Genomic DNA, 15,194 nt, shown 5'->3' with positions numbered 1-15,194 from the left:
AGGCAAGGATGATTGTGGGGTCCTCGGTGCCCTCTGACCTTGGTGGTTCTCCTGCGGGCGGTTCATGACCCAACTAGGGAACACCATCAGCGGGAGTGTCCAATTCTTCTTTGCACTGATGAGGTTCCCTAGCTGGGTCATGAAATGTCTGCATGAAAACAACCTAGCTCAGAGAACATCCAAGGACCCGTCCAGGTCTCCAAGGACAACCCTTCCACTGCCCACTCCTCACCTTTCAATCCTTTGGTTCTCCTGCTGGGCCCAGTCTGCCTTCTTCTGCAGGACCTGTTTGAGCAGCCGCTCCCCGTTTTCCTGCGCCTGGCGAAACGCCCTATCCTGCCACTGGAAATGCCTCTGCAGGGAATCGTACTCGGCTTTCCGGGCGCTGTTCCTGCACCCCAGCTCCTCCGCCTGGCTTTGCAAGTGGTAGCGCTGGCCCTGCAGAGCCGAGAGTTGGCCGCTCAGAGCGGCCAGCCTGAAAGAGCGAAAGGGGGACAATTGGGCTTCCTCTTAACCTGACCCTCTGGGACAAGGGGGTTCCCCAACCGTGGCCACTTTAAGACTGGTGGACTCCAACTCCCAGGATTCCTCACCCAGCTGGCTTTCATGCCTAAGGCGGAACTACAACTCACCGTCTCCTAGTGATTGGCCCAGAGTCACCCAGCTGGCTTTCATGCCTAAGGCGGGACTAGAACTCCCAGTCTCCTGGTGATTGGCCCAGAGTCACCCAGCTGGCTTTCACACCTAAGGCGGGACTAGAACTCACCATCTCCTGGTGATTGGACCGAAAGTCACCTAGTCAGTTTTTATGCCTAAGGCAGGACTAGAACTCCCCGTTTCCTGGTGATTGGCCCAAAGTCACCCAGCTGGCTTTCATGCCTAAGGCGGGACTAGAATTCCCAGTCTCCTAGTGATTGGCCCAGAGTCATCCAACTATCTTTCATGCCTAAGGTGGGACTAGAACTCATCATATCCTGATGATTGGACCGAAAGTCACCTAGCCAGTTTTTATGCCTAAGGCAGGACTAGACCTCCCTGTCTCCTGGTGATTGGCCCAAAGTCCCCCAACTGGCTTTCATGTCTAAGGCGGGACTAGAACTCACCATCTCCTGGTGATTGGCCCAAAGCCACCCAACTATCTTTCATGCCTAAGGCGGGACTAGAATTCCCAGTCTCCTAGTGATTGGCCCAGAGTCACCCAACTATCTTTCACGCCTAAGGCGGGACTAGAACTCACCATCTCCTGGTGATTGGACCAAAGTCACCCAGCTGGCTTTCATGTCTAAGGCGGGACTAGAACTCACCATCTCCTGGTGATTGGTCCAGTCACCCAACCAGCTTTCATGCCTAAGGCAGGACTAGAACTCACAGTCTCCCAGTTTCTAGGCCAGCACCTTTACCCCTACACGCACCTTGCCAGTTGGATGTCTGAGCCAAGCACCAGGAGATGGAAATTCTAGCCCTACCTTAGCCTGAATTCTGGCTGGGGAAATCTGGGTGTTGAAGTCCACACACCTTAAAATCGCCACGGTTGGGACTCACAGGTCGAGGATCAGGACACCAACTGAGATGATGGCCCAGCTCTCAAATAGCCCTGTCCTTCTTCCAGCTGGGGCAGGAGACCCAGGATGCCAGGCCTGCACCTAGAAAAAGACCAGGCCTGCACCCTCAGAGACCTCCCTTACCTGCCCTTCTGGTCCTCCAGTGCCGCATCCTTAGCTTGGAGCAACTGGTTCAATTCGTACACCTTGTATGCCATCTGCAAGGGAGGGAGAGAGAGAGAGATGGTGTCAGGTCCTTTTTTTCTGCTCCCAGGTAAGTAACAAAACATGGAAGACCTCAAGAACTTCAGAGCATCATGGGAAGTCACGTTTTCCTCCCTGGAAATCCTCCAGGGAACCCGTGGCTAAAATGTTGGATGCCCACCCGTGCCCAGTTCCAAAGCTTACCTCCCCATTGGCCATCTCCAACTGCAAGAGGTTGGCTTCATGACGATTCTGAAGGCACGTCAACGACGTTGAAGGATCCCAAACGGTGTCAGGGACATGATTGGGAGACTCGTGGTTGGGGCTGCAGGCAAACGGCATTCTCGGTTAGAAACCAGGAACTTCCTGGAAGGAGCCTTGGAGAAATAGTGAAACTGACTAGAAGCCAGCCTGAAGTTGCCCAGGGCGTCCTGTCACAAATGCATTCTGACCCAACCGGATCTGCGATTGGCTTAACAGAATAACAGAGTTGGAAGGGGACTTTGGAGGAAGCCCTGTAACATTTCAGACTGTCTGATCTCTCCTCTTAAAAGCCTCCAGGGATGGAGCACCCACAATTTCTGGTGGCAAGTAGTTCTACATGTTAACAGAATAACATGGAGATGGTTTGAAAGTATGCTTAGTCTACATGATAGCATGGGCCAAAAATTTCGGATATAGTATTGACCTAGAGGAGTGGGGGGGAAATCTGGAATATAAACCGCAAGATAACAAAATTGGCAGCTTATAAAGCAAACTAACATAAAAAGTTTTATCCCTGGCATTCGGCACCCGCAAGATTGGCCAAGATCTATCCAAACGCAAACCCAAACTGCTGGAAATGCAGACCCCAAAACTGGTACTTTCTAATCATACATGGTGGTTATGCCCCGAAGTGAAAAAATATTGGAAGAAAATACAAACGTGGTTACAGGAATGAATTGGAAGTCAAAGAGATTCTATCCCGGAATTATTTCCTTTAGGGATAATGAAAAGGAAATACAACAGAAAGATAAAATATTTGGTGTTACGTCTATTAACAGCAGCAAGGGTAGCCTATGCGCGGTGTTGGAAGAAAGATTGTATACCATCCGAAGGCTTAGTAATTAAAAAAAAGTTATGAGCGTGTGGAAATGGATAAATTGACCATTGAATGAAAAGGAGAAGTAGACTCTGAATATTATGCAATTGTCATGCCTCTGGTGGAGACTGACTCCAAGGGAGAGGAGGAACTGGGAGTAGAGGTTTGGCTCCGGAGGTTGTGGAGGAAACTGGGGAAGGGCAGAGGCCGGCTGGGCAGTCCGAGGAGGACCCAGGCCCATCCCGTCTCCATCCTAGGGCACGCAGGGAGGAGAGGATAAGGGAGAGACGTGGTCTACTTGGGAGGAGAGGGCCTTGATCCTCTTAAATGGGCTGCAGCGTTGCAACTGGCTAAGAGGACGGACATGCATATGGGCGAGTGCTGGAAACAAAACGTGGAAATATCTCTAGTTTATGGTTCCTCTCTGAGTTTGGCGTCTTTCCCAGTGTGTGTTCTGATACCTGTGGACGTCTTCAAGCCCTTATCTTGCTTGGTTTGTGTTGTTTTTTACTCTTTATAATTTAAACAGCATTTTTAGTCTAAACGGCATTTCCTCCTTCTTGTAACTGTTTGTGTGGGAGTTTTTTTGTCTCCAGTCAAAGATATTTGGAGCTTGGAAGCAAAGTGAAGGAATAAAAGGGGCTTCACCTGTTTTTTGTGAGTGTGTCTATTTTGTATCCCACCTTGGGTCATCACAGGCTACCTGAAGCTATGCTGGCGGGGGAATTCTGGGAGTTGATGTCCACCCGTCTTCAAGGGATCAAGTTGGCAACAGCACTAAAACAAGTGACTTATTCCCAGTCCTCACACTTATGACCATCACAGCATTTCTCCCACCGTCCCATGATCAAAATTCGGCCTATGTCATTTACAACCTCAAGCGATTCTCCACGTATAACCTTCCCAGCTGGCTTCTGACAGGCTAAGCCAATGGGAAAAGCCAGATTTACTTAAGGACCGTGTCATTTATTTAACGACCGTATCGATTTGACTTCACCTGTTTTTTTTGTGACTGTATTTATTTTGTATCCCACCCTCGGTCATCACAGCAATATAGGAAAAAATGCTACCATTGGATAGACAACAGAAGTAAGAAAAGAAAGTGTATACAATAGATGTAGAAGGTATAGAAACAGAATGTATAGATTGGATTGGACAGGATCTGCAAATGTATAAAAAAATGTCACAGTCCTGTTTATTAAGTGATTGAGATGGGTAAAAAGAAAAACATCCAATAAAGTATTTCTAAAAAAAAAGAAAGAAAAGAAAGCATGCTTAGTCTTATCTGTGCCTGAACCAGATCTGGACTCCTTGGCTTAGGACCATAATTTGCCTAGCTGCAAAGATGGGAAAGAAAGAGAAAGAAGGAAAACACCTCAAGGAAGCCCTCAGAAAGTGTCCCTGTCCCAGGTGGGCCTTCACCAAATCTCTCTCTCAAAAAAAAAACCCCTCTACAGCAGGGTCTCAATCTTAGCGACTTTAAGACTTGTGGACTTCAACTCCCAGAATTCCTCAGCCAGCAAAGCTGGCTGAGGAATTCTGGGAGTTGAAGTCCACAAGTCTTAAAGTCGCCAAGGTTGGAGACCCCTGCTCTACAGTATGGTGGCGAACCTATGGCAAGCATGCCACAGGTGGCACGCAGAGCCCTCTCTGTGGGCGTGTGACCGGTTGCCCCAGCTCAGCTCCACTACGCATGGGTGGGCGCCTCCCACCGGCTAGCTGATTTTAGAGTCTCTGCTGCAAATGCACAGGGTGGGGGGGCGCATTAGGGAGATGGAGGGGTTCTGTGCAGTGCAGCATGGTGCATCGCGCCCCTGCGCTTTCCATCTTGGGCCTAGTAGGCCTCCCTTCAGCCTCCTGGGAGCAAAAAATGGGCCGCGTCAAATAATGCAATGCGCGCGCTAGCACTTCCTGCTAACCCCACTCCCCTGCGCAGGTGTGCATGAACCCCCCCGCTCCCCCCACACATGCACATGTGACCCCCCAAGTCCCCCCATGCATTCATGTGCAAACTCCCCCCAACTCCGTTTTGGGCCTAGTAGGCCTCCCTGCAGCCTCCTGGGAGCAAAAACAGGCATCGCACCTCCCCCACCACCTGTTTTTACTTCCAGGAGGCTGCAGTAAGGCCTACTAGGCCCAAAATGGTGTGTGGGGTGCATTCCCCCCACACACACACTGCCTGTTTTTACTCCCAGGAGGCTTCAGGAGGCCTACAAGGCCCAAAATGGGGTGTAGGGGTGTATTCCCCCGCCTGTTTTTACTCCCAGGAGGCTGCAGGGAGGCCTACTAGGCCCAAAATGGGGTGTGGGTGTGGGTGCAATGTGCTCCCCACCTGTTTTTACTCCCAGGAGGCTGCAGGGAGACCTACTAGGCCTAAAACGGAGCACAGGCCGGATATTGCATACACATATGTGGGGTGCGGGGAGGAGTATGGGGGGGGTCACACCCACCTGCGCAGGGGTGCAGGGGAGGTAGTGCATGCATGCGCAAGGGGGGTGGGGGAGTGGGAAGTGGTAGCGCGCATTGCATTAGGGGTGCAGGCAGGCATGTGGGTACACTGTCGCGCGTGCACATTGCATTTTTAGAACGCGGTGACAAAACGGTTAACCATCATTGCTCGACAGGATCACCTCTCTAACAGACAACGAAGAGTCCCAAAGGCGCTTCTCTTTTCTTCAAGAGGCCACCGGACTTTCTGGTTTTTCAAAGCAGAAAGTCCAGTTCCTTCCTGAAGGAAAAAAAAAGCAACTTTGGGTCAACCATGGCCTGGAGGGACGGAGAATCTCCATAGACAGACAACGAAGAGAAGAATACATGGAGCGACGTCGTCATTCCATACGTCGCAGGAATGTCGGAAACAGTTCGTGAGGATCCTCAGCCAACACAACCTACGCGCACCCTTTCAAGAAGAGACTGGACTGCCCATCTGTCAGAAATGGTCTAGGGTCTTCTGCTTGGGCGGGTGCGTGGGTTGGACTGGATGACCTCCAAGGTCCCTTCCAGCTCAATTTTGATTGATTCAACCAAGAAATAAGGAGAAATTTCCTGGACAGGGAGGACAAACGACCCATGGAACAGAAGTTGCCTTCAGAAGTGGTGGGAGCTTCATTCCTGGAGGCTTTCAAGAAGAGACTGGACTGCCCTCTGTCAGAAATGGTGTAAGGTCTCCTGCTTGGGAAGGGGGTTGGACTAGATGACCTCTAGGGCCCCTTCCAACTCTGTTAATCTGTTATTATTCTGTTATTCTGAAGTTGTGGGAGCTTCATCCCTGGGAGTCTCAAGTCCAGTCTCAAGAAGAGACTGGACTGCCCTCTGTCAGAAATGGTGTATGGTCTGTTTGGGTGGGTGGGTGGGGTTGGACTAGATGACCTAAAGGTCCCTTCCAACTCTGTGAATCTAATCAGATTCCAAGGTACTTCAAATCCAAGAAGACACTAAGGCAAAAGCTTGTCCACCCCAAGGACAAAACACCCAGGCACAAACTCAGCAACGTGCTCCGTGGGATACAAGGCGGTGAGCCCTGTGCAGAGCTGTGCAAAACAGCCACTTCACGAGCGCAGGGCACAACGCAGGAGAACAAACCCATCAACCCATCAGGATGCGATTCAGACCCATCTGTACCTGCTCTTTTGAAGACAGCAAAGCCCATGTTTTGGGTTACCTGCAAGCAGGAAGCCCCGTCTGGTGATCCACAGAGGGGATTTGGAACTGCACTGAAAGATCATCCAAGTTGCATTTTTCTAGCAGCATGGTATCTGAAAGACAGGAGTGAGAACATCAGCTGCGAGGGACGAAGAGAAAAGTAACGATTTAATATTAATATATTTTCCAGGGGACCACTTTGTAACGCCTTGGTAAGGCCACACTTTGAATACTACATCCAGTGATGGTCACTACTATATTAAAAATATGTTGAGACTCTGGAAAGAATGCAGAGAAGAGCAACGAAGAAGATTACGGGACTGAGAAAACTTACGAAGAACGGTTGCAGGAATTGGGTATATCTAGTCTTGTGAAGAGAAGGACCTGCGGGGGGGGATATGATAGCAGTCTTTCAATATTTGAGGGGCTGCCCCAAAGAAGAGAGGGGAATCAAGCTATTCTCCAAAGCACCTGAAGGCCAGACAAGAAGCAACGGACGGAAACTCATGGAGTTTTTATATAATATATAAAAGCGAGAACAGTTAACCAGTGGAACGGCTTGTCACCAGAAATCGTGGGTCACGATCATCATTGGAGGCTTTTAAGAGACCGGACAACCGTTTGTCTGAAACGGTATGGGATCTCCTGCTTAAGCAGGGGGTCAGACTAGAAGACCGCCAAGGTCCCTTGGAATCCTGTACCAGAGGGTTGCAGTATTATATTTTCCATCCAAGATGGTCTCTCTTAATCGATGTCCTTTTCTGGAAGTCAGCCCTGGACATGAACAAAAATCTGAGTCAAATTGTACAACTGGAATTGGGGAGTTGAGTTGGATTTCTCATGCTTTCTAGATACTTCTTGACTTACGATTGTTCTGTTTGTGAACGTTGCAGTCCCTGAAAAGCAACTTATTACCTGGCTCTGGACTTGCAAAATCTACACACAGACACCCAGAGTGATACAGAAACACACCTTAGTTACAGGACCACAATTTTCAATGCTTGGCAACCAGCTCACCAGCTTGGGACTGGGTGCAGCATTTCACAGTCATATGACTGTAAGTTATGATTTGTGTGTGTGTGTGTGTGTGTGTGTGTGTGTGTATGTGTCAGTTTCTGGCCTTTTTGGCTGGTTTCTTTCAGTAACCAGGTTAATAGTGTTCGTGCGACACTGAGGTGAGCCGTACCTCATTTTCCAGCAGCAAATCCCCCTTTTTTCCTGTTCTGTAATCATTTCTTTTACAGCATCAGGTTAGAAGTTGGGGGGTGGCGAATTCTAGTTCTGCCTTAAGCATGCCAGCTGGGTGACTTTGGGCCACTAACCAGGAGATGGTGAGTTCTAGTTCTACTTAAGCATAAATACCATCTGGGTGACTTTGGGCCAGTCACCAGGAGATGGTGAGTTCTAGTTCCGCCTTAAGCATAAAAGCCAACTAGGTGACTTTGGGCCACTAACCAGGAGATGGTGAGTTCTAGTTCTACTTAAGCATGAATACCATCTGGGTGACTTTGGGCCACTAACCAGGAGATGGTGAGTTCTAGTTCCGCCTTAAGCATAAAAGCCAACTAGGTGACTTTGGGCCACTAACCAGGAGATGGTGAGTTCTAGTTCTACACCTTAGGCACAAAAGCTGGCTGGGTGATCTAGGGCCAGCCTTTCTCTCTCAGCCCTAGGAAGCGAGCAATGCTAAACCACAACTGAAATTTTTCCATTCACCAGAAGTCAACAATGACTTGAAGGCTCACCCAAAAATTATTTTAGCTGCCGGCAATGCATTTTGGAAAACTACTCAAGTCCCGTTCGACATTTCCTGGAACCTGCCAGCCATTATTATCGCTCCGTTAAGCAATCAAAGGTAAGTCCAACTTAATTAACAACTGTCAAGAACATGGTAAGAGTTCAGCTGCCTAATGGGCCAAATATAATTACTACAGGATTACGCGTGTTAAAGTCATTACACTCAAGGGGACTCTATTGTCATGCACGTCTGTGGCACACGTCCGTGGCATTTTTCTAAGTGCAGACTCGAAATTCTAGACCTAGAAAATCTAGAACTATGCCATTTTTGGTCCGATCTAAGTATAGTACATAAAATCATACATTGCAATGTCCTACCTGTCAACGAATACTTCAGCTTCAACCATAGCAATACAAGAGCAAACAATAGATACAAACTCAATAGGCACCAAACTTGATTGCAGGAAATACAACTTCAGCCACAGAGTGGTCCATGTCTGGAATCCTCTACCTGACTCTGTGGTTTCTTCCCCAAACCCCAAAAACTTTAACCTTAGACTGTCTACTATTGACCTCACCCCCTTCCTAAGAGGTCTGTAGGGGCCGTGCATAAGCGCACCAACGTGCCTACCGTCCCTGTCCTATTGACTCTGTTTTTTTTCCTTATATGTATCCATGTATTCATAACTATGTTCTTACTTATACCAATTATCTTGTAAGCAATTGACAAAAATAAACAAATAAATAAAAATAAAATTCGGATCGTCTTGGAGTCAAACTCAACTCGTGCCTTGGATTTTGCATCCATGCAGCTGCCTATCTATGTGAATGGGATCAACAAGGCACCCTGTTTAGTGATTGGCTTTGCCTTATATAATGCCCTTTTTCAATATTTTAGAATGGAACGGAATTGAAGGGAACAGAATAGAATATGAATGGAATAGAATGCAATAAGAACAGAATAAAAAATAGAATAGAGAATAGAACACAACAGAATATAACAAAATAGAACAAAAACAGAACAGAATCTTCCTCCTCCTCCGCTTCATTATATATTATTATTATTATTATTATTATTATTATTATTATTATTATTATTATTATTATTATTATTATTATTATTATATAAAAGCGAAATACCACTCACGCATCATCACAAAATCTCCTGAACACCATAAAACTTGAAATTTGGCCTCCATGTTCCTCATGGCTTCTAGGGGCTCACTAAGAAAGGATTTTTCGAAATGACCATCAAAGCATCAGTATTTCCTATATTATTATTATTACTATTAACACCCTCTGATGCTAAGGTGTTCTACTCCCCCTCCCCACCTGGAAAGAAATCTCTTCCAAATGCAAAATACAAGCAGAGGAGAGGAGTTTCCGTTTTAGTTTCATAGCACCAAGCAGCTTTAGTACAGAACAGTTGAGCTAAGCCACGCCCAGGCTCCATGCTGTCTCCTCCTTGCTCACACGGCAAATGCTCTTTCAGTTTCCAAACAGCCCTCAACTCTCTCGCACACTGACAGGACGCTAGCCAGATGAATACCGATGGAGGCTGGTAGGCAGAGGCAGAATTTTTCCCCCTTATTTTCCTCCCCAAAATCTAAGCCTGATCACATAGTTCTGTAGTGAAGCACAGGTACTCTGCTAGTAGGAATATAGAACGGAAAAGAACAGGACAGGAATAGGATGGGATGGGATAGAATAAGAATTAGAACAGAATAGGAAGGGACCTCGGAGGCTTTCTAGTCCAACCCCGTTCTGGCAGGAAAGCCTATAGAACAGAACAAAACAGAACAGAATTCTTTATTGGCCAAGTGAGATGGGTCACACAAGGAATTTGTCTCCAGTGCAGAAGCTCTCGGTGTACATACAAACAACAAAGTGACACCTTCATAGATCCTAAATCTTAACATATACTGTAATCATAAATCATAAAATACAAACAGCAGGTGATAAATCATAATATATCAGTAGGAGGTGGTAGTAGGAACGATGAGAAGGTGAGAAAGATTTTATTTTGTGCCACAGAGAACGTTACAAAATATTTTTTATTTTCCTTTATGATGTCTTTTTTTCCAATGTTTTATCTCACTTGACTGTACGATGGCTTTTTTCAATATTTGTTTTTATTTTATTTTCCAGGCAGTCCTCAACTTACAACAATTCGCTTAGGGACCGTTCGAAGTTACAACGGCGCTGAAAAAAAAAAGACTGGTGACCGTTTTTTACACTTTCGAAGTTTGCAGCATTCCCAGGGTCACAACTGCAGGGATTTTCATGGCCATTAAAACCTCGAACCGTCACTAAATGAGTCGAGGAATGAATACCTGTATTCAAGCATGCACCAACAAGGGGAAATTTGTGCAAATAAGAGCTGGTTGTGTTGTACGTAACCCCGGTGGGCTAAATCTCATTTTTTTTTCGCTCCCGTCTTCCAAGCTGACCTTTTAAACTTCATATTATTCAGCAAAAAAAGAGAGAAGGGAATTGATTCATTTCCTGTTCTGCTTTTCAAGGGATGTGCAGTCGTCCAAAAAAGGAACTCCAAGGCCTTCAAGAGACCTACACATCCCTTTTATTCTTGCAGAGTGACAGTGTAGACTCTCAAGCACAAACTGGCTGTTTGGTTTAGCTCTTTGTTTTGTTTTGTTTGGATAGATAGATAGAGAGAGAGAGAGAGAGAGAGAGAGAGAGAGGGAAAATCCTTTATTGGCCAAGTGTGGTTGGACACACAAAAAATTTGTGTTCAGTGCAAATGCTCACAGTGTCCATAAAAGAAAAGAGACATTCGTCAAGAATCATCAGGTACAACACCTAATAATAGTCACAGGGTACAATAAACAATCAAATCCTACTAGGAAACAGTCAATATAAATCGTACGGATACAAGCGACAAGGTTACCGTCACACAGTCACAAGTGGGAGGGGAGAGGTGATAAGGAGTGAGGAGAAGGTTAACAGTAAGAGTAGTGCAGACTTTGACTGTGTGACTAACTTCGTAGCTTGTATCCTTACGATTTATATTGACTGTTTCCTAGTATGATTTGATTGCTTATTGTACCCTCTGACTATCTATTCAATGTTGTACCTGTTGATTCTGGACTCTGGACGAATGTCTCTATTCTTTTATGGACACTGAGAGCCTTTGCACCAGGACAAATTCCTTGTGTGTCCAATCACACTTGGCCAATAAAGAATTCAATTCAATTCAATTCAATTCTATTCTATTCTATTCTATTTTATTCTAATTCTACTATATTCTATTCTACTCTATTCTATTCTACTCTATTCTATTCTTATTGTACCCTATGACTATTATTAAGTGTTGCACCTGATGATTCTTGACTCTTGACGAATGTCTCTATTCTTTTATGGACACTGAGAGCCTTTGCACCAGGACAAATTCCTTGTGTGTCCAATCACACTTGGCCAATAAAGAATTCAATTCAATTCAATTCAATTCTATTCTATTCTATTCTATTTTATTCTAATTCTACTATATTCTATTCTACTCTATTCTATTCTACTCTATTCTATTCTTATTGTACCCTATGACTATTATTAAGTGTTGCACCTGATGATTCTTGACTCTTGACGAATGTCTCTATTCTTTTATGGACACTGAGAGCCTTTGTACCAGGACAAATTCCTTGTGTGTCCAATCATACTGGCCAATAAAGAATTCTATTCTATTCTATTCTATTCTATTCTATTCTATTCTATTCTATTCTATCTTCTCTCGGTGTTTCCTCCTTTTTCCAATACTGTGCAAATACAAATTAGCTCTTTGTTTTAAGAACGTATATTTTTTTACAGCACTGGGAATAACAGCTAAAAGTGGCAGCTTCTTAGAGTTTATTTGAATGCAGGTCGTCTTCGACCTATCACAGTTCATTTAGCAACCGTTCAAAGTTGCAACAGCACTGAGAAAAGAGGACCATTTTTCACACTTATGACGGGCGCAATATCCACGTGGTCCCGTGATTAAAATTCGAACCCTTGGCAGCTGACTCGGGTGATCCCCTGTTGCGAACTTCTAGCCGGCAAAGGGAAAGGGAAAGCCAGAATCACTTAACAACCGTGTCACTCATTTAACAACTGCAGCGATTCACTTAACAACTTGAGGCACGGAAGGTCGTAAAACGGGACAAAACTCATTCAGCAGACATCTCCTCTTAGCAACAGAAATTTGGAGTTCCATGGAGGTCATAAGTCGAAGCCTGCCTGTAGAGGGAGTCCTCAACTTGCAACGGTTTGCTTAGCGACCGTTCAAAGCTACAACGACACTGAAAAAAAATTGATTTATGATTGGTCCCCTTGCTGGACAGCTGGCTTTGTAACCGATTAAATGTCCTCTTTTTTTTTTTGCAAAATGCCTTTTTTTTCTCACTTTGCGTCAAGATAAAATTGTGGATCATTAAGGATATTTTAAAAAGAAACCAGGAGCCCGCCAGAGGTTGCAAATCGTGGGAGATCCGTCCTCGACATTTTATTTCATTTCTTAAATTTGCACGCTGGGAAAAAAAAAACGAAACTCCGAAATTACTTTGGAAAGAAGAACCAACCCTTTAAAAAAAACAACCCAGTTTCCAACAGCAACCCACATAATCGCAGCTCTCTGGATTCATCCTCCCTCTTGTAGATGGCTCCGTTTGTGTCTTGAATGTTAATTTCGGGCTTTTAAAAAGCGATTTTTGAACGGTTTCTCAGTCTTGGCCGTGTCCCTGGTGGAGACTGACTTCGAGGGAGAGGAGGAACGGCCGATGGGGAGTAGAAATGTGGCTCCGGAGGTTGTGGAAGGGCAGTCCGAGGAGGACCCAGGCCCATCCCCTCTCTATCCTAGGGCACGCAGGGAGGAGAGGATAAGGGAGACGGATGGTCTACTGGGGAGGAGAAGGCCTTGATCCTCTTCACGGGCTGCAGCTGCGACAATGGCATAAGAGGACGGACATGCGTATAGGCGACTGCTGGAAACAAAACGTGGAAATATCTCTAGTTTATAGTTCCTCTCTGAGTCTGGCGTCTTTCCCAGTGTGTGTTCCGATATATGTGGGTGTCTTCAAGCTCTTATCTTGCTCGGTTTGTGTTGCTTTTTACTCTTTATAATTTATAGGCCTATTTTACTTTAAACGGCATTTCCTCCTTCTCGTAACTGTTTGTGTGGGAGTTTTTTTTTGTCTCCAGTCAAGGATATTTGGAGCTTGGAAGCCAAGTGAAGGAATAAAAGGGGCTTCACGTGTTTTTTGTGAGTGTGTCTATTTTGTATCCCACCCTGGGTCATCACAGGCTACTTGAAGCTATGCTGGCTGGGGAATTCTGGGAGTTGATGTCCACCCGTCTTCAAGGGATCAAGTTGGCAACAGCACTAAAACAAGTGACTTATTCCCAGTCCTCACACTTATGACCATCACAGCATTTCCCCCACCGTCCCATGATCAAAATTTGGCCTATGTCATTTACAACGTCAAGCGATTCTCCACATATGACCTTCCCAGCTGGCTTCTGACAGGCTAAGCCAATGGGAAAAGCCAGATTTACTTAAGGACCGTGTGGTTTATTTAACGACCGTATCGATTGGACTTTTAACACCGACTTTTCACGCAGGGCGTGAAACAGGGCCAAAACTCACTTCTAAACCGCCTCGCTTAGAAACGTTGGGCTCTGACATGGTCGTAAAGCGAGGACTTCGCCCCCCCGTTGTGCATGGAAAACCTTGGTGCATTTCTGTGCAAAATCCGTGCCAGTTTTTTCAGGTTGTCTGTATCCCGCGGGGCACAAAGGATGGAGCGATAGGGGGGATTTGGGGGGGAGCTGGCAGTGCCCGAGGGGCCCAGGAGAGCTCCATATTGCAGATACAGAGTTGGAAAGGGGTCTTGTAGGTCATCTAGTCCAACCCCACCCACCAAAGCAGGCCCTACACCGTTTCTGGCAAGATGGCTTGGGTTTGGGAGGGGCACAAGGGGCTGTCAAAACAAACCATGCCCGAATCCCTGCCGTTGCCGAAGCCTGGCAAACCGGGGGGTGGGCTAGATGACCCAAAGCTTTCCGCACCCCCCCCAAAAAAAACTGGGAAAGAGGAGAAGGGGCACCTCTGTGCTTGGCAGAGCAGCCAGGGTTGAGTTGGCACCCACAAAAGGAGAGGCATGGGATTGGGGTGCCCTGGCATGAGTGTGTGTGTGTGTGTGTGTGTGTGTCACATACACAGAGTTGTGCCTGCACGGATTCTCCCGGTGCTATTGTGGGGTCGCTATGCCCACTGCACATGCTCTCTTGCCCTCTTTCTCCTGGGGGGGATGTGGGGCCCCTTCCTCGCCACCTTTCCACTGGCAGGCAGCCTCTGGGCGAGTGCAGAGTGTCCCAGAGGGCCCCTTCATCGTCTCTGTCCTCCTCCTCCTCCTCCTACCAGGCGGCAATGCAGCCTCTGGGAGAGTGCAGAGCGCCCTGGGGTTTCCCGTTTTCCTCTCCCTCTTGCAGGACAAACTCGGGGTGCGCTTCGCTTCCAGCAATGCAGCCTCTGAGCGTGTGCAGATTGCCCCATAGCCCCATGAGGTTGCATTGCTGGAGACGGAGACGGGCACTCTGCACGCGCCCAGAGGTCGTCCTGCCGCAGGGTAGGAATAAAAAAAAAAGAGGCCACAGGGTGCTTTGTATTGGTCCATGGCTGGAGGGGAGACAGGGTCCCTTTTTGCTCCCTACTCTCTGGCAAGGCAGCCTCTGGGCCAGTGCAGAGTGCCCCGCAAGCCACGGGCCAATGCAGAGCACCCCGGGCCTCATTTTTTTATTCCTACCCCGCGGCAGCAGGACAACCTCTGGGCGCGTGCAGAGCGGTTCGCCGCCTCCCTCTCCCTGCAACGCAACCTCTGAGCGAGTGCAGAGCGCAGCGCGGACCTTTTTCACCGCCTCCCGTCCCTGCAACGCGGCCTCTGAGCGTGCAGAGCGCGCGACCCCTTCGCCGTCTCCCCTCCAGCAACACAACCTCTGGG

The 15,194-nt window shown here is 47.1% G+C and overlaps 1 protein-coding gene across 3 annotated transcripts in view; it reads right to left on the bottom strand.

Annotated features, from left to right (window-relative positions):
* ATG16L2 (autophagy related 16 like 2) overlaps positions 1-15,194 on the bottom strand; it is a 36,338-nt gene that overhangs the window by 19,624 nt on the left and 1,520 nt on the right. For 2 of the 3 annotated variants that reach the window (XM_087937809.1, XM_087937810.1), the window contains exons 2-5: positions 6,488-6,581; positions 1,950-2,070; positions 1,686-1,759; positions 233-475 (exon numbers count right to left, since the gene is read on the bottom strand). In XM_087937809.1, the coding sequence (XP_087793935.1) occupies positions 233-475; positions 1,686-1,759; positions 1,950-2,070; positions 6,488-6,581 (532 nt within the window). Of the gene's footprint in view, positions 1-232; positions 476-1,685; positions 1,760-1,949; positions 2,071-6,487; positions 6,608-15,194 lie in introns of all 3 variants that reach the window. The other variant, XM_087937811.1, reaches the window with a different exon arrangement.

Source organism: Pseudonaja textilis, chromosome 7, assembly GCF_049901715.1.
Source record: "Pseudonaja textilis isolate UNSWEBS1 chromosome 7, rPseTex1.2, whole genome shotgun sequence".
Classification (NCBI taxonomy): domain Eukaryota; kingdom Metazoa; phylum Chordata; class Lepidosauria; order Squamata; family Elapidae; genus Pseudonaja; species Pseudonaja textilis.
Note: the sequence above shows the minus strand (reverse complement) of the source record. Positions and strands in the feature narration are given on the sequence as shown.